The sequence below is a fragment of the Ciona intestinalis genome, chromosome 4 (genome assembly GCF_000224145.3).
Source record: "Ciona intestinalis chromosome 4, KH, whole genome shotgun sequence".
In the NCBI taxonomy this organism is placed as follows: Eukaryota; Metazoa; Chordata; class Ascidiacea; order Phlebobranchia; family Cionidae; genus Ciona; species Ciona intestinalis.
The window spans coordinates 5,032,206-5,057,613 of NC_020169.2; the positions used below are offsets into that span (position 1 = coordinate 5,032,206).

General features: G+C 33.9%; 3 protein-coding genes across 6 annotated transcripts in view; 1 reads left to right on the forward strand and 2 right to left on the reverse strand.

Annotated features, from left to right (window-relative positions):
* LOC100185666 (myotubularin-related protein 13-like) overlaps nt 1-5,729 on the reverse strand; it is a 27,139-nt gene extending 21,410 nt beyond the window's left edge. The window contains exons 1-8 of the mRNA XM_018811528.2: nt 5,583-5,729; nt 5,256-5,347; nt 4,567-4,965; nt 4,060-4,276; nt 3,520-3,652; nt 3,003-3,111; nt 2,451-2,564; nt 1,884-2,018 (exon numbers count right to left, since the gene is read on the reverse strand). Of these exons, the coding sequence (XP_018667073.2) occupies nt 1,884-2,018; nt 2,451-2,564; nt 3,003-3,111; nt 3,520-3,652; nt 4,060-4,276; nt 4,567-4,965; nt 5,256-5,347; nt 5,583-5,637 (1,254 nt within the window). The 5' untranslated portion in view covers nt 5,638-5,729. The remainder of the gene's footprint in view (nt 1-1,883; nt 2,019-2,450; nt 2,565-3,002; nt 3,112-3,519; nt 3,653-4,059; nt 4,277-4,566; nt 4,966-5,255; nt 5,348-5,582) is intronic.
* A 1,144-nt stretch (nt 5,730-6,873) lies between these two features.
* LOC100180148 (pygopus homolog 2) lies at nt 6,874-8,761 on the forward strand. The gene has a single exon (XM_002128898.4). The coding sequence runs from the start codon at nt 7,034-7,036 to the stop codon at nt 8,120-8,122; it is 1,089 nt and encodes a 362-aa protein (XP_002128934.1). The 5' UTR covers nt 6,874-7,033; the 3' UTR covers nt 8,123-8,761.
* A 171-nt stretch (nt 8,762-8,932) lies between these two features.
* Nucleotides 8,933-25,372, reverse strand: LOC100177795 (ubiquitin-associated protein 2-like). Of its 4 annotated transcripts, XM_009860088.3 has the most exons (33): nt 25,202-25,372; nt 24,868-24,954; nt 23,785-23,898; nt 23,022-23,190; nt 22,371-22,524; nt 21,999-22,155; nt 21,674-21,769; nt 21,283-21,442; nt 20,864-20,976; nt 20,312-20,463; nt 18,963-19,119; nt 18,456-18,545; nt 17,902-18,051; nt 17,561-17,718; nt 17,245-17,344; nt 16,985-17,056; nt 16,670-16,757; nt 16,276-16,459; nt 15,897-15,985; nt 15,184-15,278; nt 14,700-14,899; nt 14,135-14,328; nt 13,636-13,766; nt 13,212-13,280; nt 12,842-12,942; nt 12,563-12,681; nt 11,947-12,083; nt 11,611-11,695; nt 11,176-11,259; nt 10,690-10,760; nt 10,379-10,450; nt 9,933-10,109; nt 8,933-9,657 (listed from the first exon to the last, which is right to left on the reverse strand). In XM_009860088.3, the coding sequence occupies exons 1-33, from the start codon at nt 25,280-25,282 to the stop codon at nt 9,586-9,588; spliced, it is 3,978 nt and encodes a 1,325-aa protein (XP_009858390.1). In that variant the 5' UTR covers nt 25,283-25,372; the 3' UTR covers nt 8,933-9,585. The 4 variants fall into 4 exon arrangements, with proteins under 4 accessions (XP_009858390.1, XP_018667078.1, XP_018667079.1 ...); XM_018811533.2 differs by lacking the exon at nt 10,379-10,450; XM_002129015.3 differs by lacking the exon at nt 11,176-11,259 and having other exon boundaries at nt 8,940-9,657.
* Nucleotides 25,373-25,408: the final 36 nt, after the last annotated feature.

The window sequence follows — 25,408 nt, forward strand, 5'->3', positions numbered from 1 at the left end:
TGGGGGAAATGTTTACTTGTCTCGATACGTAACTACAGCTAAGGAGAAACTTTCTGTGCTGTTTACTACAGCATAACTGTCCACACAGCACGAGANAAATTTTTGTNNNCAANGNTAACTNTAACACAGAGATTTATTTGTAAGAATTCTTCTTATCAACATACATAGTGTTTGTAACCTATTCTATATTGGTAAGGTTCTGGAGNTGGACATGCCATGACGGGCCATTGAACTCTCCCGCCCCAAATAATCCCATAACACTACAATATTGGATGATTTGGACCTTTTTTGTAGAAAGTCAAAAGTAAAAACTGATTTAGAAATCCATAACGCAAGTAATCTCTGTTTCATACCAACACCACCTACATAACCGCCTACACCACCAAGCTAATCTTCATACAAACATGACATTAGAAACCACAAGCTTTGCTATGTGGTTTAAAGTCAAACAATTTATTATACACCCATCAACCAAGCATTATGGTAACAAGAAATAGTCTGTACTTACTAATGGAAAACCTGGTTGCTATAATGATAAACCTTAGTCATAATGAGCACAGTTGTCATATAAATGAACTTAAGTTATAATAGATACTGGAGGTATACAGTATGTTATATACAGTAGGTTGGGGGAAGATGAGACACCTTTTCATTCCATTTCTTGTCCCATTTGGTAGCAAACAATATTCAATGAGTTATAAAACATTATATTCATGACTTTTATAAACCGTTGTTCATTGTTTAAAACACAATCAGGATATTTGGATATTCCATGCTAATGATGTCCCGTCTTCTCCCAACCTACTGTATTATGTGGTAGAAACTAAGCTGTATTAGTCTGGTAAGGATGTGTCGTCATAAATGCATGAATAAGAGGGAAATACGCGACTAGACAGTGAACTCTATTCACACTTTGTACTTCACTACTATGTGAAGCCGCCGGTTGGCAGTAATATGGCAAAGAGTAAACACAACAAGCAACAACTATACTTAAGATAGTATATTAGAATCAACTGTATATTAGGTATAGTTAATTTGAGCTACACCAAGATTGCAATATGTAAGCATCTCGAGATTAAAAAACACAAAAGAATGAAAGTCTGATGAAATATAGGCTAACATTTATGCCAATGAGATAAAATTCTAGATAAAACAACATTTAATAAATAGGAACTGTGTTGCCTCTTACGACTAAATAAAGACTAATTAAAAATGAAATCTAAGATTAATATTACAAACAAGAAGAAAATGGCTCAAGAGTTCTTGCCCTTTTAGTGAAGTCTAAATAAGGTCATGAGATGAATACGGTCGTGCAACTGTATGACCAAGCATAGCGAAGATTATTAAGGCAGTGGTAGACACCATATAGATCCACATACCCTGGTGAATTCACAGTAATCCCGAATCCCTAACGACTCTACACTTGCATCACAATGCCACATACACTATAATTGCACAAGTCCTATTCTATGCTATGCACAGTCAGCATAGATAATCAATACAGATAGAATGCAAAGATAGCAAAGCGACAAGACTGAATTCTACACAGATAAGAACACACTTTATGACTTTACCAAACTCATTTTAGCAATGCGAGATATTTGTTGTTTTTGGATGTAAATTTTAAAACATGTTTAACCAAATCATTATCGCTATTAGTAAAAACAAAGCATGACGTTTAATAGTCACCACTGAATGATCCGTGGGAAACAATTTAAAATCCCATAACATCATAGATGTAACATTATTTTTTAAAATTAAATTTTCCTATGTCAACAACTATGAGTGTAACTGCATTTTAAAGAAGTCAGCCCAGATTTTGGTAAAATTCAAAAAAGCATCATTCTTATCCTATGCAACATAAACTGTGCAGTTAAAAGTTAAACCATCACACTAAGATATATTGGCAGCCTGGCAGGTACATAGTCATAGATGCTTACCAGTCTTTCTGGCTCCGAAGACTTAACTTGTTCAGGAGGATAAGCATAATCAGCTACCACCAGATCCGGGCACAACACCTGTAAGAATGAAGTTAAAATTTCTGTCAAAAATATATATATATATAGTTTCTTGGGTATTTACTATTTATGTCCTGTGAGAACTTATTATTCAGCTAGTAATGAATGCATTTCTATAAAAACAATAGTTTTTTTGAGGTTTATTTCTACACAAATATATACATAGAGCACATTACCCACAGACTAGCATACAAATTATATTTTAGAAACAAAGGTTGATATTATTATTACACCCGTGTTTTTATTCCACTATTCTTATGAGACTGTATTTTATTGCTAATTACATTTATTCATTCACCTTTACAGAAAATTGACAAAGTAAACAGCATGTGAAAACAACTATAAAAAGTGCATACAAGGTTTCATAAACACGAACATAGGGTGTTAGATGGTATAAAAACAAACCTAATCTAGTATAGTATGAATACATACCTTAGTTAACGCCTCCACTACATTAGTATAGTAAGGTTCCGGTATCATAGGAATATTCACACACTCAGGTATTGATATAACACCCCCATCCAAATCAACAGTTATAACATCAAGCTGCGGATACAATGTAATACTTGTATGTAAATAATTAAGGTTGTGAAACATAAGGCCTTTAAAAATTTAACTATCATCCAACAGTGGACACAAATATACAACATTATACTATAATATAGTTATACATAAACAATTATCATGTTTAATAAAAAAGTAACAATGTACAATATATATAATGAAAATATACCATATAAAATAAAAAATATTTTATAACCCTCTCCCCACGATATTATTGCAAACAGAGAGCAGCCAAGTAAAGTGATTGGGAAAAAATTAAAATTGCAGATTTGGCAATTTTAGAAGCTTGAGATAAATAGTAAAATACTCACTATGCGGCATACTATAAATTAAAACATTCTGCTTACTAATACAATCACATATCAACGGCTATTAGAGTATTTTATTATATCACTATCAGTACATTATTTATCCACTGACCAAATCATGCAGTTCGTTCTTCAGTGATGAATGAACTCCAATAAGGAAAGGAGTTGGTGATGATGTGTATTCAACTATGTGTTTGGGTAGGATGGGTACATAAGGGTAACTGAAAATCAATGAAGTAATGAAGCAATTGTACAGTGGGATATCACACATCTTTTAATATTGAAGAAAATACACAATTACACATTTATGGTTTTTAAGACACATTTTATATTATTAATTGAAATTTTTCAGGTATGTATTTGTTGATTTTAAAGATGTAAAGTGTTTGTAGACATACATAGGGTAATTTTCATATAATCTAACAAAAGCGCACAGTTTTGGAAATATTTTATAGGAAGCTATTTGTGAAGACAGCCTACTTTATAACTGGAAAATATTGTAACTTTTTTGAATTGGTGGAGTAAAATTAAGTGAATGTTATTGACTTATTGTTAAGAATTAAGACGAATGTTTTTGACTGTTAAATACAAGTGATAGTCTAATGAGAAATGTAGCAGCGGTGCCATACCTGTATACAAATGGGTACATAAGAGCTGTCAATGCATTACAGGCCTCACTAAGTCTAGAGTAACTGCATGAATAGAATAGAAGCTTCTGATCAACCAATGCAGCACACAAGATATTCAACACATTCAAAATACCTGAAATTAATTTATATGATGTAAATATTGACAAACATGAAGAGAATATGAGCTTTACACGGATAAGAAGAGTTGTAAACAGTTATTTGTCATGCTAACACATCATCCACACCAAAACTAAGCAATAAATATATCACTTAATGTTACAAAATAACAATACATACAATTTTGATTTTAAATGGATACAAATGTTATGGCATTGAACAGAACTTAACAACAAATACTGTGATAAAAATAGAAACACATCACACAAACCCACAATCATACTGAATAATTTGATTATAATGCTTATGCCATTAGGTAGAGTACAACATAGAAAATCCAAGGTTGGCCTGTCCACCCTGGAATACCAGGTTAGCTGCTCATGCACACAAAACATAAGATAAGAATATGTTATAAGTTCTCACCTAGTTGTCTTAGCAGCATAGCAACTGATGCCCTTGTTACTGGTAGATGATCACTTTGTGGGGTTTGTAATGCTTGTTTATCAGCAGCACCAATGGAGAATCTCAACATAGAGGAACCAGGAGGGGGGACTTTGACAACTAATAACTTTGCAATGATGTTTTCCATTGATATGGTCAGTTCTTCAATGTATACTGTGTATATAAGGCCAAGGCAGTTCTATAGGGAAATATAACATGTTAGTTTATGATAGGATGTAGTATAAACTAAGTTAGATAACAGCATCAAATTTAATAACCATATTATCTTATTGGTTGCCCTAAAGTATTAAAACAAAAATAAAGATTAACCAAATACAAATATAATATACATGTATGGTGCTTTCAAGTCTACTTTGTGTTTAACATCGGTTAGGCCTAGTATAAAAGAGGAATAGTGGATGTATAAATACTTTATCAGGACTTTAATAAATACAAAACATTTGCCTATTTTGTAAAATTACAACTCACTTTTAAAACTCGAAAATCGTTAATTCTTGACAATATAACGAGACACTTTGGCGCGTAAGTTGGCTTGGTCTTATTATTCCTTGCATCCAAATCATTGTCATTCCCCTCCCCGGTATCTACTCTACACATGGCTTCATCTACATATTCATCTCCAGGCGTCCCATCTCCCCCTGTGTCTCCTTCATTTTCATCTTTTTTAGCTCCAGCCGATACAGGTGACAAACTTTTCCTTCTTGTTAAGTTTGAGTTCTGGTTCTCTTGTTCTTTTGAAACAATTGGCTCGGTGAAAGAATGCACTGCACAGTAATGCCGCATTCCTTCTGCATCAGTTAGAACAGATACAAAGAAAGTTGGAGCTTGCCTCTCATGCGTCAGGTACCAGCCCGCTGGTTGACAGAACTGTAAGAATAAAACATTCTATTATTAACAGATCATATTAACTAGTACTTTAGCACTTTTTCAAACTGCACACACAACAAGCAGGGGTTTGATTGCCCAGTGAAAGCCATTGGACATTTGAGATATTTCTCTGTGGATTATTTGTATCTGTAGCCTACCTACACGAACTCCTAGCCTACATGATTTCCTGTTATAAAACAAGTTTATTGTAAACATATCATTAGTAAGCTGTGCTTTTTCTGTGGCAGAATTTAACTTAATTTGTGATAACAAATATATAGTTTATATACCAGTTCAATTCCTTGAGTGAAAGGCATATCTTCCCATTCATATTCAGGTATTCTGGTGATTACTTTTCCACGCAAAGCATGGACTTTAGTTTCTGCAGACACAAAAGTGTAGCCTATTAAATTTATTACATATTGATGCTACAATATCTTTTTGTTTTTGTAATTGTATAGGTATAATATTTTACTGAGGTATAGTATTTTAATTGCATCTTATTGACAAGTGATGTAATTTAATACAAAAATCGAAATTTTATCTATCAAAGTATGCATAGGAAATTTTTAATGTAATGTCAAACAAATAAAAAATGTTTATAGCAAATAACATACCTTCACAATCAAAGTCGTATCCCACAACTGCAAAGTAATCAACCAAGCGATCCATGTTTTATTCTTTAAATCATATAAACGAGCTACCTAGTAAAATGGCTGTAATATATACCATGGATGGAAACCATGGCAAAAAATCCAAAATATCTGAACAAATATAAAGTTGCATTAAACATGGCTGTAAACTTGTAACATAACATTAGTGTTTTTTGTGTTTTAACTAATTTATAAATGCAAAATCAAAATACATGTTAACATGTATACAAAAAATACTATAGTATCAAATCAAACAAAATATATGATTCTTGATTACATTACAGCTATTTGGATTATGAAAGATATGACTGTCTTGTTATTTTTGTTATCATTCATTTATTTTTTGGGTTACGTGAAATATTAGCGCAATAAATGACGAAGAGTTATTACATTAATTTACATACGTGATACGTTATTCGTGTAGCCAGTAGCCACTGTCATCTACGTACATATACGAAATATAAACACGAAGATTTTAAGGACATCACGACTAGCGTCTAAATTGTCGGTATTTGTCAACTTTTAAATATAAAATTACTATATTATAACGTATGCAAAGTTAGGGCTAAACTTGGCTATTGCTAAAAGTTTCCTAAAATTACGTTGCGGTTGAATAATTTATCATAGACAACTTATAACGGTTGTCTTCGATTTTTTTACGACAACTTTAACTTATCAGTTAAAGTAGCAGTATTACAATTTTACGAATGATACACGTTTACAAGAAAGAACGTTAAGGCAGAAATACTTCAATTCTGTACCATACCAAATATACATTAAATTTTCAGATACTTGTAACCAGAGTCCGTATATAAACATGTTTATATACCGATTCCGCTTGTCAATTTGCTAAAAAGTACACTTGTAACCAAAGAGATTAAAACCATAACACTGTGTTATAACAACGGTCGTTGCAAGACACGCGTAAACAAAAAGTTAGATTCGTTACCTCGAAATCGTAGTGGGAACTCAGCCAAACCCAAATCCTTGCAAATGTGCAGATTTCGTCACGAGCGATCCGCTTCAATGATTTAGTTCACTCTGTGCAGCTTCGAATATGGCGTCGTCATTCAAAATGTTTATACACACATTAAGAGATGATACGAAAACTGTAAGTATAGCAGTGGTGTAGTATAAATACGCGTTTAGAAAAAGTAAATTTCAGTTATTAACGTTCTGTAGCAGGTGTATATTACTTTACTATTGATATTATAATAATGAACATCTCTGGGCAGAACTGTTTGTCCATTAGCAAACGTATTCACGTTACCGATTTTTTCAGGCTAAATTAAGGTTTACACAAATGCATTGTGCATTTAGTAGGGTAACATTTAAACCTACTTTAATGTACACATAAATAGATATATCTGTGAATCTGTCTATGTGATTTTATGATATAATTTCATTGCGTCAAAATGCCCAAAAAAAGAGATGGCTCTGAAAGTAAAAAAGCTCGAAAAGCATCTTCAACTTCAAAAGAAGCTGCTACCACTTCCCCATCAGCATCAACTGATATTGTTCCACCACCAAACCCAAGTGCAACCCATCTAGTTGCCTCAAATCCATTTGATGATCCACCACCAAGCCAAATGAAAGTAGGGCCAATGCAACATCATGGGTTTAATGGGCCACCAATGGTTAGACTACAGACACCTAACAGTGGCATGAACCCTGGCTTTCCTGGATGGGTTGCTAGAAATGAAATACGGGGTATGAGGCCACCGTATAATGGTCCAGGCCCTGGATGGAACCCACACATGCATGGTGGGGCAATGCCCAGTCATCCTGGGTATCATCCAAACATGCCTGTTGGACATAATAATTACCCGATGAACCGTCCACACTATTCAGGTCCCAATCCACAGTTCAGAGGTGCCTCTCGTATGCCAATGGGTGCAATCCGACCAGGTCTAGGACCACTTGGGTCACCTGGAGGTCCAGAGATGGGTGATGTACAAAGTGTGGGACCAAACCATATGGTATCAAGTGGAAATCAAGGCCACATGCTTCAAAACACGGGGCAGATGAAAGCTTTAACTCGACCACCTTCACAAATTCCATCTCCTACTACGACGTCAACAAGAAAAAATTCGACAAGCTCGGCAAAAAATTCTGACTCAAAATCTCCGAAAACCTCAGAGCCAAGCGCTAAATCAAGAAAGAAATCTGAAAAGAAAGCGATGCAAGAAAACAAAGTTAAAAATAATGCAGACCATGATAGAGCTGGCCATGAACAAAGTCTTCCACCCCATTCTATACCTGCAGTGTTACCACAGACATGCTGCAACTGCTCAAATGATATCCAACCTACTGACGATGCAATAAGGTGCTTGGCTAGCTGCAATAAATGGTTTCACAGGACATGTGTTGGACTCACAGAGAGTGCATGCAATTTCCTTAGATCTGAAGAGCTTGCCTTATGGGCATGTGACAACTGCCTAAAAACAAAAGAAATTAATTCAGTTAGAACAAGAATGGACAGCCATCTTACTAGCCCTGCTTAAATCTAAGAAACACTTTTTTTTATTACCAAGTTTTTATTATGAGCGCTAACTAAAAGTTACTAATATTTGTGTCAGTATCATGTAGTATGTCTTCAAGAATTACTCCTGGCTTTATTAAGTCATCCAATTTGTGCTTTTGCACACAATGTATGAACACACATTTAATTTAGTAATACCCATTTAATGTATACCTCAATTTTTTCTGAGATTTAATGCCTCTTGAAACAATTTCTAATCGTTATCAACGGCACAATTGACAAATACCTGGCTATAGAACAGAGTTGTACTTTGTGCTTTTAAAATGAAATTCCTCCACATAAGTTGCTGTATAAATTTTTATCCTTTTTACTAATATTACTTTTGAGTTGTTTATTATTATTCCAATGGAATAAAAACCTGCACAATTCTATTTTTAGTGAAATTTTTAAAACCTATATTTGCTTATGTGGTGTCAGATAATTAAGCCAAGACTTTTTTAAAGAATGTAGATTAGGTCCATTACACAAAACCAATCTTGCCATGTCATGTTTAGGGTACTGATACCAAAATTAACACACCCAGATCATTTCTTATCATTTAGATGCATACAATTCTAGATCCATACAGTTTTTACGGTACAGTTTCATTGTAAACTACAAGCCTTTTACGTCCGATCTATATCCCCAAATTTACCTATCTAATTTTAACAGGCCCATTTAATTGATAATTACAAGCCTTTTACTGTCAATAATACATCAGGTCTAGCTCCCTAATTCACAAAATACAAGGCTACAGACTTGTGCTTGTAACAAACCTTCAAATAATAACAAATTTTCAATCCAATATCAGTTCCATATATTACTCCTTCAGTAACACTGGTTAGTGTCCATACTGTTTGTTGTGGTAACCAGTTTAATGAGAATTTAAATTAATTGATAGTAGTACCGCTTATTGAACTTATATCACCTCACAATTAGAAAAAGCCAAAGCCGAAAAAACTAAACTTTTGTTTTGATATTATACATGGGAATTTTGGAATTTCTTTGCATGTACAGCTTGCACACAGGCGTGCTACTTTTTCGGGAATAGTAAATACAGAACAAGCGTCGGTAAGTACAAGCAAATGTACACATGAAACTGTGTATGGGGGAAAGTAGGGAAAAGATCAATTGAAACCGTATTAATTTCTTCAATGTAAAGAGATCTGGCCTATGATCTTGCATCAAAGAGCTGAAAAGTCAGCGAGTAATGCTACGTAATAGAATGGGAACAATACAAAAAAGACAACAAAACACAGTTATTACTACAAAAGCACATTCTAATGATAAGTTTTTTTACATTGGGCTCAATTAGAAATTCCATTGCTACTCGCCTGTAGGCAAGTAATTCTATCGTTTGTACAAAGAACTAATTGAACAACCACAATATGATTACAATGAGGCACACGGGCCGTGTTTAGGCAGACAGACAATTCTGAAAGAAGCTTAGTTCCCCCAGTACTGTCCTGTGCTACCAAATGGTGCCTTGGTAGCATTCTTCCCCATTGTACTGGTGGCCTTTGGAATAAAAAAAGTATTATATAAGTGTATAAACAACAGTGTATAAGGGTTACCATGTGCGTGATTATTATTTTATGTTTAGCTGATAATTTAAACATCCCATTAGTGACCACTGTGTTGGAACAACTGTCATTGAGTGTCTTGCCCAAGGATACATCTGCCCACAATGGTAGCAGGTCTTGTACTTATTACCTCTGGGTTAAAGGAAGATGCGCTAACCACTTTGCCGTGGCGCTGGACGTAATGATAAACACAATAAATAACTAACTTACTTGCTGTGATCTCTGTGAACCAACACTCTGTCCGACATCATTATGCTGCGGTAAGTGTAGATGATGGGCATGCAACATTGTCATGAAGGGAGCCTGTGTATATGGACTCATACCAGGACCCCCTCCTGCCGCACCAGCAGCTCCTGTATTAGCTGCTGCCATCGCCGCTGTCAGAGTCTGTAGAAAAACAAGAGTTATGTGGTGTGTCTTTAACAGAGGTAAACAAAGTACTTCTTTTGTAAACATTTTTTTTCGTTTCAAATATTTTTTATTGCATCAGCTAGCATACAAAATAACCTTAACATTGAAGCAGAGTAGCAAAACGGGACAAAAAAATATTTTTTGTTGTAATTTTTTAAAATAGGACAAAAAAATTTTGTATTTTTTTCCTTGACTTTTTTATTATATTTTTTTATATTATTACACCAGCTAGCATATAAAATAACCTGAATATTGAAGGCTGGTGGTGGAGTATTAGTGTGATGATGAAAAGCTGCTTGCTGCTTCTCATATGCCGACTGAATGACAAGAAACATAATTCAAACATAATATTTAATATTCCTTTACTTCTGCTACCAGGCATAATGTAAATAATCTTATAGCGGTTCATCTGGAATGAAATGTAGTACATCTTAGACATTCCCTGATGAAGCCATGCCTGATGGCAGACAAGATGTCGGAAATACACTACATTTAATATCAGACCATTGGCTAAAAGATGATTTATCAATATTTAATGTTGCTACCATTTACTTACAATGTGATTTTTTCCAAAACCTTGATTTTGCAAATCGTGCAAATTGCTGGCTGTTGAAACATTGACTGAAGCTGTAAAAATAAAATAAATTTCAAATGAATTCAACTTAATTTTTGTTAAGAGAGTATATAGTTATGTCATGTTATGTTATATTTATGAATACATGGGTGCCAGACTTTTAAATACAGGGGAGGCAGGAATAGTTGGATAATTGAATACACAATCATGTGGAACAAATTATTGGTTTAAATGTTTACTGATTAATACAGTGCAGAAAATTCCAGGGTAGACACCCCCACTATGCCACCCCAGGTTTGGCATCTATGCATGAATATAACAGTTTTATCAATGATTGCAAATGAATAAATTAAAAATAATAACAAAATATGAAATAACGAAATAGATTAAAAGAGAGATGAATTTTTAAATCTGTATTTATTGCATAATCATGCTTGCACTTGTACACGCATGCAAGTAGCAGCTCACGTTTTAATGCGAAACTAGAGCCTGCTTTGTGCTGGTTCAATGAGTGTGTGATATGCTGCAGGTTTATTGCATTTGCGTCGTACCCTGATTATATTATGGTCACTGACAAAGGTGCCTAACTTTTTCTAAGACAAGTTTATGCCCTTAATTTTATGCCAGGCAAAAGCATGAACATTTTGTTGTATGCAAAATCTTATTTTAGTTATTTGCCCATTGTCACATTATTAGCTATACTGGGAAATAGGCTGATCATTGTAGTATCACTGCTGTATAGCTTAGTGTTTATTTTAATACATGTTTGTAAGATACTAAATCATTTATGTATTTATACCTGGTACTCATAGGTACCATTTTTTTAGGGTAAACACGCATACCGTGCACACCAATGGTGCCTATGGTTACTAAGTTGTATGGATATTACAAAGCAAGACTGACCTGTTGAATAAGCATTTCCATAACCTGTACCGTGTTGCTGAAAAGCAGTTGTTGTATTCACCGAGTGCTTCGCATTCTGTGGTACCTGGGTTTAAAAAAAATGTAATTTTTATTATTTTTTAAGTAACTTACCTGGTTATAAATAAAAAGGTTGTTTTATATATAAAAAGAACTAGTTCTAAAACCTATTACAAATATTTAAAAATTAAATTTTTTTTAGCAATATAAATGTCTAAGTTTTTTTTAATACATTTTTTTCACAGGTAACTAACAATTACAAAAAAGTAACAAGGAAAAAAAATTACTTTAATTTATGTAATAATAATGTTAACTTACAGCAGTAGCTGCATACATAGGTGGATATTGGAAAGCATTGTAATACAACCCATTGAAACCAGGATAAGCAGCAGGGGCAGCTGCAGCTTGAATATTCATGAAGGGTTGTTGAGATTGGTGGGTGACTGCTTGGGATACTGGGGAAGGATGCAAGGTTAAAATGTGAACATAATGTTTCGTAATGTTTTACTGCAACAGTCCAATGATTGTGATTCTGAATAACGTTTTGACTTTTTCTTTCATTGGTGTGTTTTTTTTCTTACAATATTCATTGATTGCAACATTTCCTATACTACCTTATTAATTTAAAATTTGAATTTTAAGCATAATTAAGTTGTCCATCAGCAGACTTTGTTCGCATCAGTATAATTCAGCAGAGCGAAAGTTCAAAATGTCTCATCACATGAACAACTTGGCATAAATATCAACTGATCCAAATACACCATAAATAATCTTGCATTTGTGGGGTTCTGGTCCCTAAGTAACAGACCAATAATGGCCAAGATTCCTGGTATCCCAAACAATGCCCACACATAACAACACATAGAATGCAGAAAAGTATCCAGAATCCTCAAAGAGAATACACACACTATCTCATAAACAAGGCAATAATCACCTTTCATCTGTGCATTATGTTGACCAGTAGCTACTTGTTGTTGTGGCAACCCACTACCAAGTGATCCCATCATTCCAATGCCTGGTGTGGGGCTGGATGGCTCACCACGACCAAATTTACTAGAAATATAAAGTTTTTGTTAATACTCTACTAAAAAATACATACATTTAGCTTTTTAACCAAAGTTTTGTCAAAAAACTCACTGTTTATTTTTTTTTGATAAATTTTTACTTTTAATTATTTAAATATATATACCTAATAATTTTTAATCGTGCTTACCCCTGACTAGAAGTTGCAGAAGTAGAATCCCTGTTCACCGATGCAGAACTCGCAGATTGGTTGCTTGTGTTGTGGAATGATGACATATCGTAATAACTTGGCTGAAAAACAAGAAACCTTTTTAAACAAAAAAATAATAATTTTTGAAAACAATACATTTTGTTGTTACTGGAAAAGGGTTTACATTGAGTTCAAATTTTTTAAACCAGAGTTTAAACTTTTTAACATCAACCGAAATTAAAACTTAACGTATATAAGGTTTACCAAATTTAATAAATCTAAAATCCTCACACATTTAACATTAGAATGTCACACCCAAGACTTTGCTAAAAATTAAAAAAAAACAGAGGCCTATAATTAATATACTTACAATCTGGTGATTTACAACTCGTGACTGAACAGCCATCAGTGGATCAGTATATCCATACAGAGCCTCCGGCTGCAACAAAACAAGGAATGTTACATCATATTTAAAAAAATAACAGTGATTTTAAAAGTGCTGGATAAAAGGTAAAACCGATCTTTTATATTTTGACTAAAATTTCTCAAAATTGACGTTTACAATTACACCACAAAGTTAACTAGGTTACATTCTACAGTATTTAGGATCTGCAAATTGCTAAACTGTAAATGGCCATATTTCAACAAACTTCATACTAACTTACTGTTTATACAGTGTTTTAAACTTACTAACTTACTGTATTACATAGCATTATAAACTTATTGTATACATAGCATTATAAACTTATTGTATATATAGCATTATAAACTTATTGCGTATATAGCAAACTTACTGTATAAGCTGTCATGAGCCCTGGAGCCACTGGAATGCCGTATTGGTTAGCCAGTAATGGTGGGACACCGAGTGGTAAATTTGGTGGACCAGCTTTGGATGCGTTAGCAAGCGATGATGGTTTGTTGGTATCTGAGAGATTATTTTTGTTAGATAAAATGGGTTGTAAGGTTAGTTTGTAATGTAAATATGCTGGTTTTGTGTACCATTCCATTCTATATGGGTGACAACCTTGTCTATGACCTGGGATTTGGTCCAGTAAGTCCATTTTGGTTATTGTTATAAAGTGGATGTACAGTTGGTTATGAAGACAACACAAGAGCAATTAGAATAATAAAATAAACAACTAGCATTTAAAAGTAATCCAAAATTTAATATTACCTAAAATATTATACAAATGGAATGTAATTTATGCCATGTTTTATTAAAAATAGATGTACCACCAACTCCAAATTCACGCCCCAAAACTACAAATTCAAGCCCAAAATTTTGTAACTGACCATTTGCCGCAGATGGTAATGTGGCGCCACCTAGCGCTGATCCAAGCGTGTTTGATGAGGTGGTGGAAGACTGATGTCCCGGATGTGAGGACGGATGACCTGCTGATGTGTAAAGATCATTGCTCGATAAATGCTTTCCAGGAGAAGATGCGCTCGGGATCATGGAGTTCTGGGATTGCATCGAAGAGTTTGCGCTGTGGGGAATAAGGAGTATTGTTAGGGGTGTCTACGTCTGGAGTGACTTTTAAATAACGGGGGTTACATCATATTATTAGAATTTTGAAACCGGGTGACATTATGTTATAGTAAATTTTGTAACCTAGGTGACATCATATTATAACAATCAAGTTTTAAACTTGAAAAGTGTAGAGCCAAAGTATACAGTGTTCGCTACATTAATCAAACAGTCCCTACAATCGACAACTATGAATGTAACTTATAGTGTCACATTTTTAAAAGTAAAAAAATTAATAAAACAGTCTATAAAATAAGAGCACAGGTAGTTCAATATAGTGAGCAATTTCTGTAAGACATAGTAAGTTGTTCCGAATGTAGACACACTCACCTATACGGCATCTGCATATTCATATACCCTGCGCCCCCAGTGAGCGAACCAGCAAGGGGGGTACTTGAAGGGGAAACAGCTTTAGAAATATTAATAGGGGCTGATGTGGAAGGGGTTAGTTTGGTCGGGGTCGACCCCACGTGCGGGGTAATATGGGTTTGTCCTAACCCAGATGCCAGAGAAGATATCACGGCTGAAGACTGGGGAAATATAATGAGTGAATATATCTTATTTGTAATATATATAATGTTATTGTACTATTCTATATGGGTGAACTATTAGGCCATTTTTGTCCCCTTGTCCAATGGTTGTTTTTATTTCGTGCCAATCTATTCAACGAAAAAAAATCAAAAAAAATTCAGCTTAACATAAAAAATTCAAAAATAAATAAAGGACTTCGTGTTCCTTCTGAACAAAATATGAATTGGTTGCTAATTCTAAACTTTAATTTAATAATGAATATGTGAGATCATAGGTTACTTACATCCTTAGATGGGGTGCCAGTAATATGGGCCATTGGTGAAACTTGTAAACTTGATGGCAAGCTTGATGTGGGAATAGGTGACCTTATACTCCGACCTTTAATAAGGGATGTTTATATAACATATATATGTAGTAGGGTGGGGTAGATTGGACATTGTAGGGTAGGGGAAGATGGGACAACTTTTTAATCTATTTTCTTGTCCTATTTGGTAGTAAACAAGAAACATTTAAAGAATTATAAAAAATATATTCGTATGGCTCCCATAGACCGTTGTTAATTGTTTAAAATACAATCACGATATTTGGATATTATGTGCTAAGGTGTCACTACTGTCACATACTTGTTACAGTTTTAATTTAAAACCGTTGGCATTAAGTAAAAGCAGTAGTCCATTGTATGAATGTATGGTGTAGTAAACTACTAGCTGCGAGTATTTAATGCAGCCAGCCCTGTTAACACCTTGTGTGAAAATCTTGCAACACAATAATTTAGCACGGTGTGTATAAGTAGCGTATCAATAAGTCAACATACTTATACAAGTTTGCATTTTAAACAAATTAGTAGACTTGCATTCTTTTAAAACAAATTTGATGCCAATGTTTACAGTTTAATGCAGTGCTGAAAATTTTAAGAGTAGGCCTGTCTACCCCCCCTTATGTTTGGCACCAATGTTATGCACAACACACTTGCCAGGTTAACTGAGTTATATTTACCTGCAGAGTTGGACATATCGGGCCCAGATTGCTGACTTTGTTGAGCAAGAGATGTAGAGGTGTAGTATGAATGGGAATGGGATGGGTGGCTGGAGATATATAGGTGTTAGTTAATACAATGTATATTTAATCAGCATTTAAGAGGTGCAGATTCTAAGTATAGGCAGTAGAATGTATGTTACAATAATCAAAGAGTTGAAATTGCTATTTTAACAATATATACCAATTACAATCTAACATAGAATAGGTACTGGTTAGATCAATTCTTGGACTAAAGTTCCAAGACAAACAGTGTACAGTTCTACAGTCAATTTATAATTTTATTTTCCAGTATTTAAAATATAGAACCTGTATACTTTAACAGAGAAACTTCCATTACCTTGATTCTATAGTTGTTTCATGTGGTAAACCAATGGGTAAGTTACCACTCGCTGATATTCGACCTGAAGGATAAACTCCCGGCATATCGAGGGAGGTTTGCACACCAGAGGGGGTTGAAGAGGAGTGACTTTGCGGATGAGCGATTCCTGGAGGTCCTCGTAGGTTCTCTGCAGACTTCATCGCTAAAAGGAACAGTAAAGATGAGAAATAATGAAAAAGTCTCAAATGTAACTATGTGTGTATGGTAGAGCAATAGGACAGAAATTATTGTTTTTACCAGTAAAAAGCTTTAAATGATTGATTTACTGATCAAAAATAGTTCGAATTTTTTTCATCTTTTTCAGTGTATACATGCATATATTGTGTGCAATTTAATTATGGATAAAACTTACAGTCGGGGAACCGTTGGGATTGTGTATGGTGTGGAAAACTTGCTTCAGTGGTTTGTGATCCAGATAAAACATCAGATGTTCCACCAATCTGTATGTGGGTGGTAAGGTGTTAAAGGATTTAAATTTTTTAAGATATATTTTACAAAAGAAACAGCAAAACATGATTGAATTTCAATGTAAAGTCAAACTAATATTAACTAAATAATTAATTGTATGTATTGGTAATTCTAAGCACCCAGACCACAGAACAATTAGTAAAGTTGTATACACCACAGAATGAATGGATGGATGTTTCGTATGGGTTATTTTACTGACCTGGTTTAAGTTTTGAGTCAACTCTGGTTGTAAACTTTGATATGAAGATCTTGGTAGGATCTGTCCATCCATCTGTATGAAGTGGTTACTTATATATTTGTTATACATATCAAGGTTTAATACAAACATTAAAGCTATTTAAATGTTAAAATTGTTAAAAATATTCAGTGTTCGGTTACTAGCATGCAAGTCAGTGTTTTTCTAAGAGATAAAAAACTGTAGTAAGGTTAAAAAATCTGTATAAAGTAATTTTACATCACCTGTTTACTGTTGCTGTTGATTTGAGAGGAAAACATGGAAGATTCAGGGATGCTTGATGGAGGCATGTGGTTCAACATTGAGGTTTGGGATGAAGCAACACTGTAAGGACGATAATGTGAATAATTGAAATTTTACAAAAGGTGTGAACATAGTTCTTACTGTGTGGGATCTACCCCACTTTTCTATTCAAAACCCCCAACACTTCTTTCTATTTTTATCAGTTTTAAATTTCGATTAATAGTTGCTTATATTTCCACCCATGAAAAAAAAATTGAAATGAGCTAGTGAAAAAAATGGAAAAAAATGAGATCTTACCTTTGATTGTAGAGATTGCTCTGATTGGTTGCGTTGCTCTGTTCAAAATCAGGTGGCGCACTCGAGTGGTCATCCACACCAAATTGAAGATCGAACGAGGATAGTTCGTGGTAACCTCCTCCACCTGATCCTGGCATCTCAACAGCGGATGCGGGGATCTAGGGAGCAAAAAGAGGATGTCAAATTTTTGTAGAGGAAAAAGAGGATGTTTTTTTAAATATTTTTAGATCACATCTAAGCATCTCTCTCCATAAACAAATTTTTATTTTTCGTGGTATGCCCCTTTTAAAATGTGGACATGGCTTTATTGAAAACAGCCAATATTTGAGATTATTATGAACCTTATTTTGTTTCCTCCTTTGTTGTTTAGGTTGGCTGATAACCGACTGTGGAGCACCAAATGATAAAGTGTTGTGTTGCGACTGTGGTAGACCTGGTGGCATCGTACGTGATGCTTCTACCTGTTCACTTGTTACAGGAGGAAGACCAAGCTGTGGAAATAGGAAGGTAAAGGTATATTCTACCTGGGTAAGGTCCTACAATAAACACGCTATCGGACTAAGGACCAGATCGCCATTACTCTGAGATAAAGAAAAAAAACATAGTGAACAGGCACAGTCTTAAGCCTTGCTAACTAAATTGTGGTTGTAAATAATACATGGGATACTGGGTGGTTTTTGTACTGAAAGTAACAATTATCATGTTTAATGTCAGTTGAGCAGTTTGTTTGACATGTTACTTGATATTTTACGAGCATAAACCACTACAGGAATTTTCCGAAACCAAATGTCTCTATTTCAAATGGTTTAGTTTAAAAATAAACCATCTTCATTAACTTTACTTCTTATTACAAATATATACATATATTCATTTTAGTTATAAAATTTTATCCCACCGATGCTTTCACAGCTTCAGTAGCTTCCCTCTGTTGAGCTTGCGAGAAGTTGTTGTAATCTGGTGACCCAGATGTTACTTGTGGTTCATTCTGTAATGGAATAGTTTAATCTCATAAATACAAATCACAATTTCATTATCTGAATACACCATATGAGTAAAGTATGGCGTAATGCTAACTTTGAAATAAAAAACAGTTCACAACAAAGTATCAAACCATGTGGGTTATAACTAAAGTTTGAAGGTATTTCTGTTTCTTTTACCTTAATAAACTGAACTATTTAGACAAGGCTTGGATACATTTGTGGATATATTTACCCATAATGAGGTTTATGGGTTGTGATTAATTAATTGATCGTGATAAATTTGAATCCCAACAGATGTAGTTAGGAAAAATGTAAGTAATTGAAAACCAACAGTAATCCCACATCTTTTATAGACAGACAAAGCCAAATTAGACGGTACACAAATTTAAGTTCAAATTTCACAAAGAATCAACAAAACATACCGGTTTGATTACAGTGAATGCTGATTTGGTAATATCCGATATTTGACCAAGCATAGTACTCTGGTCGGGCCCTTTAAATTGTTCACCAAATGTTCCTAATAGTGCGGATCCCTTCTGTTCATCCATGCTCACTTTACCATTGTATTGAGCATAGGGACTAATTGAAAACAAGAGTGGTCAATAATCTTCCGTTATATGTTATATCATGATTATTGGTTTAATTTATGTATAGGAAGTAGGCACCAAACTTTTGTGCAGAGATAGTTGGACACGCATTCCTGTGAAAAATCTAATTTATTGAACTAACAGTTTACTGTTTTAACACAGTGCAGAATATTCTGGGGTGCATCTGCATTGTGCCCACCCTGCTACCCTAGGTTTGGTGCCTATGACTACAAGTATACAGCCCTTTTTTATTAGTTCTTAATCAATAGGCTTATTTATTTTTATCCACACTTTCAAAGTAATTTGTGGCTGAATTATAACCAGATTATAAGTACAATTGCTCACTACAATTAACAGAAGAAACAACAGATATTCGCTAAAATAAAAATTATTTACAATGTCAGCCATACAGACCACCCTACAAACACATACAGTTGTAAGGTAAGTATGGAATGCCTGGCTTTTTATATGGCAAACGGGTTCCAAGTTATGAGCAAGTTAAATGCAAATAACCTGATCATGTTTGCAAGTTAATTAATAGCGTCGGGCACACGTACATCACAACCTAGTAGTTAGTGATTTCAATTTGATTAATAAAGTGAAAAGTAACCTTTCTATTTACAATTCAGCAGCTGTGTGAACTATTCTTAGGCAAATATTAAACATGACGCACAATGTATTGTGAGTTGTTTGAACAGTTAGACGTAATCTGTAATATTTATCTCTCAGAGTTGCTTGGATACCAAATGAATATATATATCAACAATAACATATATGCTGCTGAGTGCTGGACATGTGGAATGTTTTGATACAATACAATCAACACACCCAAGCGAACGTAAGGGGAAAGACGTGTTACCCCAACTATTAAAACAGGAGTGGCAGGTTTTAGCACCCTAGTCTTAAACCTAAAACAGCTTTAACACGGATGCTAGGTGAATATAAAAACATGGAGAGCTACAGTATACCACATTTGTGACCTTTTTCAACAAGGTTCCATATGTTTGATGATTATGAGTAAAATTGCATTTTAGCAATGTCACCCCATAATATGTTAAAACGTTACTATTTTTTTCAAATGAATTAAAAAAAGGATCTTACAACCAATGTGTTAAAATTATGACTGTGTATATAACTATCCCTACCCCAAGCATTTAAAAAATGGCACCTATTTTATGACTTACTTATCAGGCGCATGGCCTTGTGTGGATCCACCATAGTGGTTTGTGTTCACAGATCCCGGTTTATTATTCTGTGAATCGTATGAACCAAACAAGCGAGACGACGGAGCATCCATCTCATTGACTGGCTTGCTATCACTGAACAACGAGTTTGACTAAAAAGAATGTGGATTAGTGGGTGAGGGGGTTTTAATTATGGGATAAAACAAAACTGTCGACATCCTTGGGCTGTTCTATTCAAATTATACAAAAGGAAAATATAGCCCATATATAATAGACAATAGACACACGTAACACTGAAACAAAACAGATTCTAATTTGAAACAAAACAAATTTACTTTTACAGTATGTGTATGAAGTGAGTCAATACACCACAATGTTAACATGACAATAGTGAAAATTGCATACTAGAACCCATGGTACAGAACACCAAATACCAATAAAATTATAATTTTGGTGACTAGTATACAGTATACACCACTCTGGGCACATGTGGACATGCCAATACTTACATTTGCATACAATCACACCGAACACAGCCCGAAATAAGCTTACCTGTCCTTGCTGTTGTAGTTGTTGTATAACAGACGGCGGTGAATGGTGTGTAGATGAACTGTTATTGAAAACCAAACCATCATTCGCCTTATAACTTCCATCAGTGGTTGTGCCTGAAAATGGAAGATGTTATTTGGGAAATAGATGGCTTTGCTTACAAAAAATAAAAATAGATTTTTTTTTACGTCTCTTTTAAACAAATAAAGACCTGTGTCATGGCATTCGTGAAAAAAACTAATGTTTTTTTTTTGTTAAAATAGGTTTGTTTTTCGAGCAAAATGCAAAGTATGCATTTTTTAACGCTATGTTGAAAAATTTTATGCTAAATATAAAACACCTAATGAAAATCCTTTTAAATGAAAAACATTTACATACATTTTTCTTTCTAAGGTAAATCTTTTTGTGAACATCAACTTTACCTGGATGATTTTTCTTGAAAAGTGAATCGATATCAATGCGTTCTCCCATCTGTGGTGCAGAAGATGGTTGTACATGGTTGGATATAGTGGTGGAAGGCAGAGCACCACTTATCGGGGCTGACATTGTGTTTTGTGACTGGAACACCTTCGTTTCTGTGAGCTATGAACATATTGGATTACTATGAGTTGCAGGGTAGTGGCTAAATCATGTTTGGTGTATTTATCTGGATTAAAAGTGATGCCAAAGGGCACATGAGCTATGAGCATAACCTACTTAGCGGATGATGTAACTGTAATAAATTAGCATGGTAAAAACATATACTTTTCATATTTCAGACATGAATAATAAACGAATAAATAAAGACAACATAATAAGCAAAGACTTTCTCACATCATCATTCCAGCTTTCAGTTCCCCACGCTTCAGAAAACGAGTCGTTCTTTTTATCATGTGACTTTTGAGTGTCGTCATTAGTCCATGTACCAACCTTGTAAAAAACAGTTAATTAAATTAAAAACAAAAATTTGACATACATGTAATGTTTGAGTTTTAAATATAACACCAAGGCAAATTGAAACATCAATGGTAATTTTTTTTTAAATACTAGAATATTATGACTGTTAAGTTCAAAGAACAAACACAGATAAATTTCCCATATCCAAGTTTTTACCCAAACATCGCAAAAATTAAAGTAAACAGCTTTATTTGCAACTTACTTCCATTCCCCAGTCTTCTTCTACTTCTTGCCCAACTTCTGTAGGTGCTGTGGTGTCATCGTGTTTGTTAAATGTTCCAAAACCATCATCAAATTCGTTTTGATTATTTGCATCAGTTTGGTGCCTTGGACCGTTGTACCCACCCCTGTTATAACGACTGTGAAAACAATCATTCAATGTTATTATGCATAGAATTGAATTTTTAAGAAAATTTAATCACATAGGCGTGAGCTGACTGTTGGTTTCAAAATGTAAAGATCCCATACTGGCAAAACTGATAAACAAATCCTTTGGCCATAAATAGTATAAAAAACTGAAAAAAACAATTTTATAAAAATGCTAAGTAAAAAATTGTTAGTTTGTTAAACTTACGCAAATCTTCGAGGTCCTCTGGCAGGGTATCTCCCCCCTCGACCAGCATTAGAGTTCCCTCTTCCTCGTCCTCTTCTTCCTCCTCTTTGACGATCCCTGCTCTCTAAACCACGAGTGTCATCTTCCGCTGTTCGATCCCGGTCACCACTTTTACCTGAACAAGTAAATAAATAATAACTTTTTTGGGACACTTTTTTTAGAATTTAGGACAATTTTGAGACCGGATTTTAGAAAGTAGAAATGTTGGTAATGTATGCGTCATGTCAAAAATGCCACTATTTAAAAAAATTAGTGAAATATGAGGTGACATGTTTATAACTTCAAAGTTGTGGGTGGTGTAACACCTCAAGTACCCCTAACATTACCTCTATGCTTTGCAGGAGTATTGTTTATGATGTATTCAGGGCCCATTCAATAAGAATCAACATAGATGAAAAAATGAAACTTTATATTTTCAAAGTTAAGATTTCACCAACTATTTTTTAGTCAAAGTTCTGATCCTGCATATAACAACAACTTAAGCCACTAATAACACACATTCCATTTTAGCACCCCTGTTTCCCACACAAAAGTGATAAAACTGATACGTAATTCAAGCTCAACTGTTGGCAGCATTGAGTGAAGAGTTATTTTAGGTGCGATATTTCATACCTCGTTTCCCTTTTCCTTTCCCTCTGCCACGACCTCTGTTGTCACTTCGCTCTCTATTATTCTGTGAAGTGAAATCATCCTTTATCTCTTCATCGTACGAATCATTACTTTGTCCAGACGTTGGAACCGTTTTACCCTTTCGTCGTGTTGCAGTTTCCCATTCGTTTTTCTGAAACAAAAATTATATAAATCACACCAATAAAAACGCACATTTTTATCAAACCAAGTACTTACATAGATATATTAAAGAAACATGTTCATTACATTTACTTACCAACTTTGCTCTATGCTTTTTTTACTTTATTATGGGTTTTTGTTTATAAATAAACAGAGATTTTTAAATTATGTAACATTATTTTTTAATTAAGCTTACATCTGGCAGTAACAACAAAATAGCATTAATATGAAATTTGATAACATTTAGAAACCATTAAACAAAATAAAAAACAACTAAAGTTTTTACATATTTGAAAATCTGCTGCTGTGACCAGCTTGGCCCACTTCCCCATATGGCAACACCTTTATAACACATGTCTGCTATAGGAGAGTCAATACAATAAACACACACTGTGTTACTACAGTCACAAACCACCATAAGTTTAAACATAGTAATATCTTACAAAAAACTGTCATGTTTTATCACAATTTCATAATCATATCAGTTGTCCCTTTATAATTCATCAGCATTTTGACCACAATGATACATGGCTCATTTATTCTAGGCTACCGGTTAAAATATGAAAGGATAAATGAAATATCCAACCTGATTAAAAGATCCACCTTCCAAGATAAGTTCGATGGCTCTGTTTGTGTCATTGTTTGTGTCATATAGTGCAGTACGGGCGATGTCTTCTGAGGTTCCGGTGATTTCTATAATCTGAAACACAATATAAAACCTTTAAATTAAAAAAAACAATTTATAATACATAGTATTGGCCTTAATAATGATTAAATGATAGCATGACTAAAAAGTGGTAATTTTGTAATTTTTTCAAAACACAATTTTTAATCTTTATACATAAATATAGAGTTCATGTAACTTTATGATACACAGTATGGTCCTACGACTACTCCTAGGTAAAAGGTAAATGGATGGTATAATTAAAGAATTAGTAATTTTATAAATATATTTAAAACACAATTTACAGTTTTTTTTTAATAAATAATATATATATATATAATGTATTACAAACGGTTTGGTCCTAGATATAGAGTAAAATAATAGTATAATTAGGAAAATAGTAAGTGCTATAAATCATGCATTCAAAACACAATCCTACAATTCTGTCAGAATTTTACCAGGAATGCGGTTCATTTTATATATAAACTCATCGTGTCTGCATATAACAGATTGTGTTTACATTATGGGTTACCAGCACCACAATTTTTATTACTACTTCCTCTTTATTTGTCTGGTTTTGTGGGAACAATGGCCATTCTAAAGAATTTATGTGAATATTTTGTACTACAATAGACTGAACTGGTAAAAAAAACAGCTGCTACTAAAAATCAAACCAACTTCAAAGTGCATTAAATATTGACTAGGAATTATCCTCTTTAAACGCTCATGTAACAAGTTATTCAGTAAAATGACATTAACAAAGAAATTTACTATCAAACTAAAACTGAAACAGATGTACCCTGGTAACAGATATATTTCCTAAAACATAGTTTAAATGTGTAAAATTTTCACTATTCAAAGGAATTTTTTAAACTGTGTGAAATTACAACTATTAAACAGACTGTTTTTACCAATAAAAATCTCCATTAGCCTTAAAGATAGGTGTAAGCTATTACATGTGTGAAATCACTATAAAATAGAATGAATGAAAGTTGTCGTGTATACCTTTTCGACACTGTTATGCATTTCAACATCATCCTCCCTCCCATTATTGCTGATCATCTGTGCAAGTCGTATTTGATCGGCTGTCGCCTGAAATGTGGGAAATACCATTAAAAATAACAATTGATTACCACTGTCACAACCAGCAATTATTAAAGTACTAAAACTTTTTTATTTTGTTGACTTTTTTTACCAAAAGGGGTGTAATTTTTCCTGATAACAAATTATTAAAAGCTTAACATTAAATGGGGTTTGTCTGTTAAATAAAACACAAAAACAATATAGTAAGCCAATAAGCTTCAATGGAGTATCTCTAAGTATTTAATAACTGTCCAACCTTTGTGACTTGTGAACTTTTCACTGCATTTGTGGACGATTTGTCTCGCCGTTGTGTTCTGCCTGATGTAACCACTGACATGGTTTTATATACAAATATATACACCACTATTGTAAATCTAGAAAATATCTTATAGTTAACAAAATGATGCCTAATATACAGAGAAAGGTATTAATGCTTAAATGAAACAAAAACCTTTATTGAAGT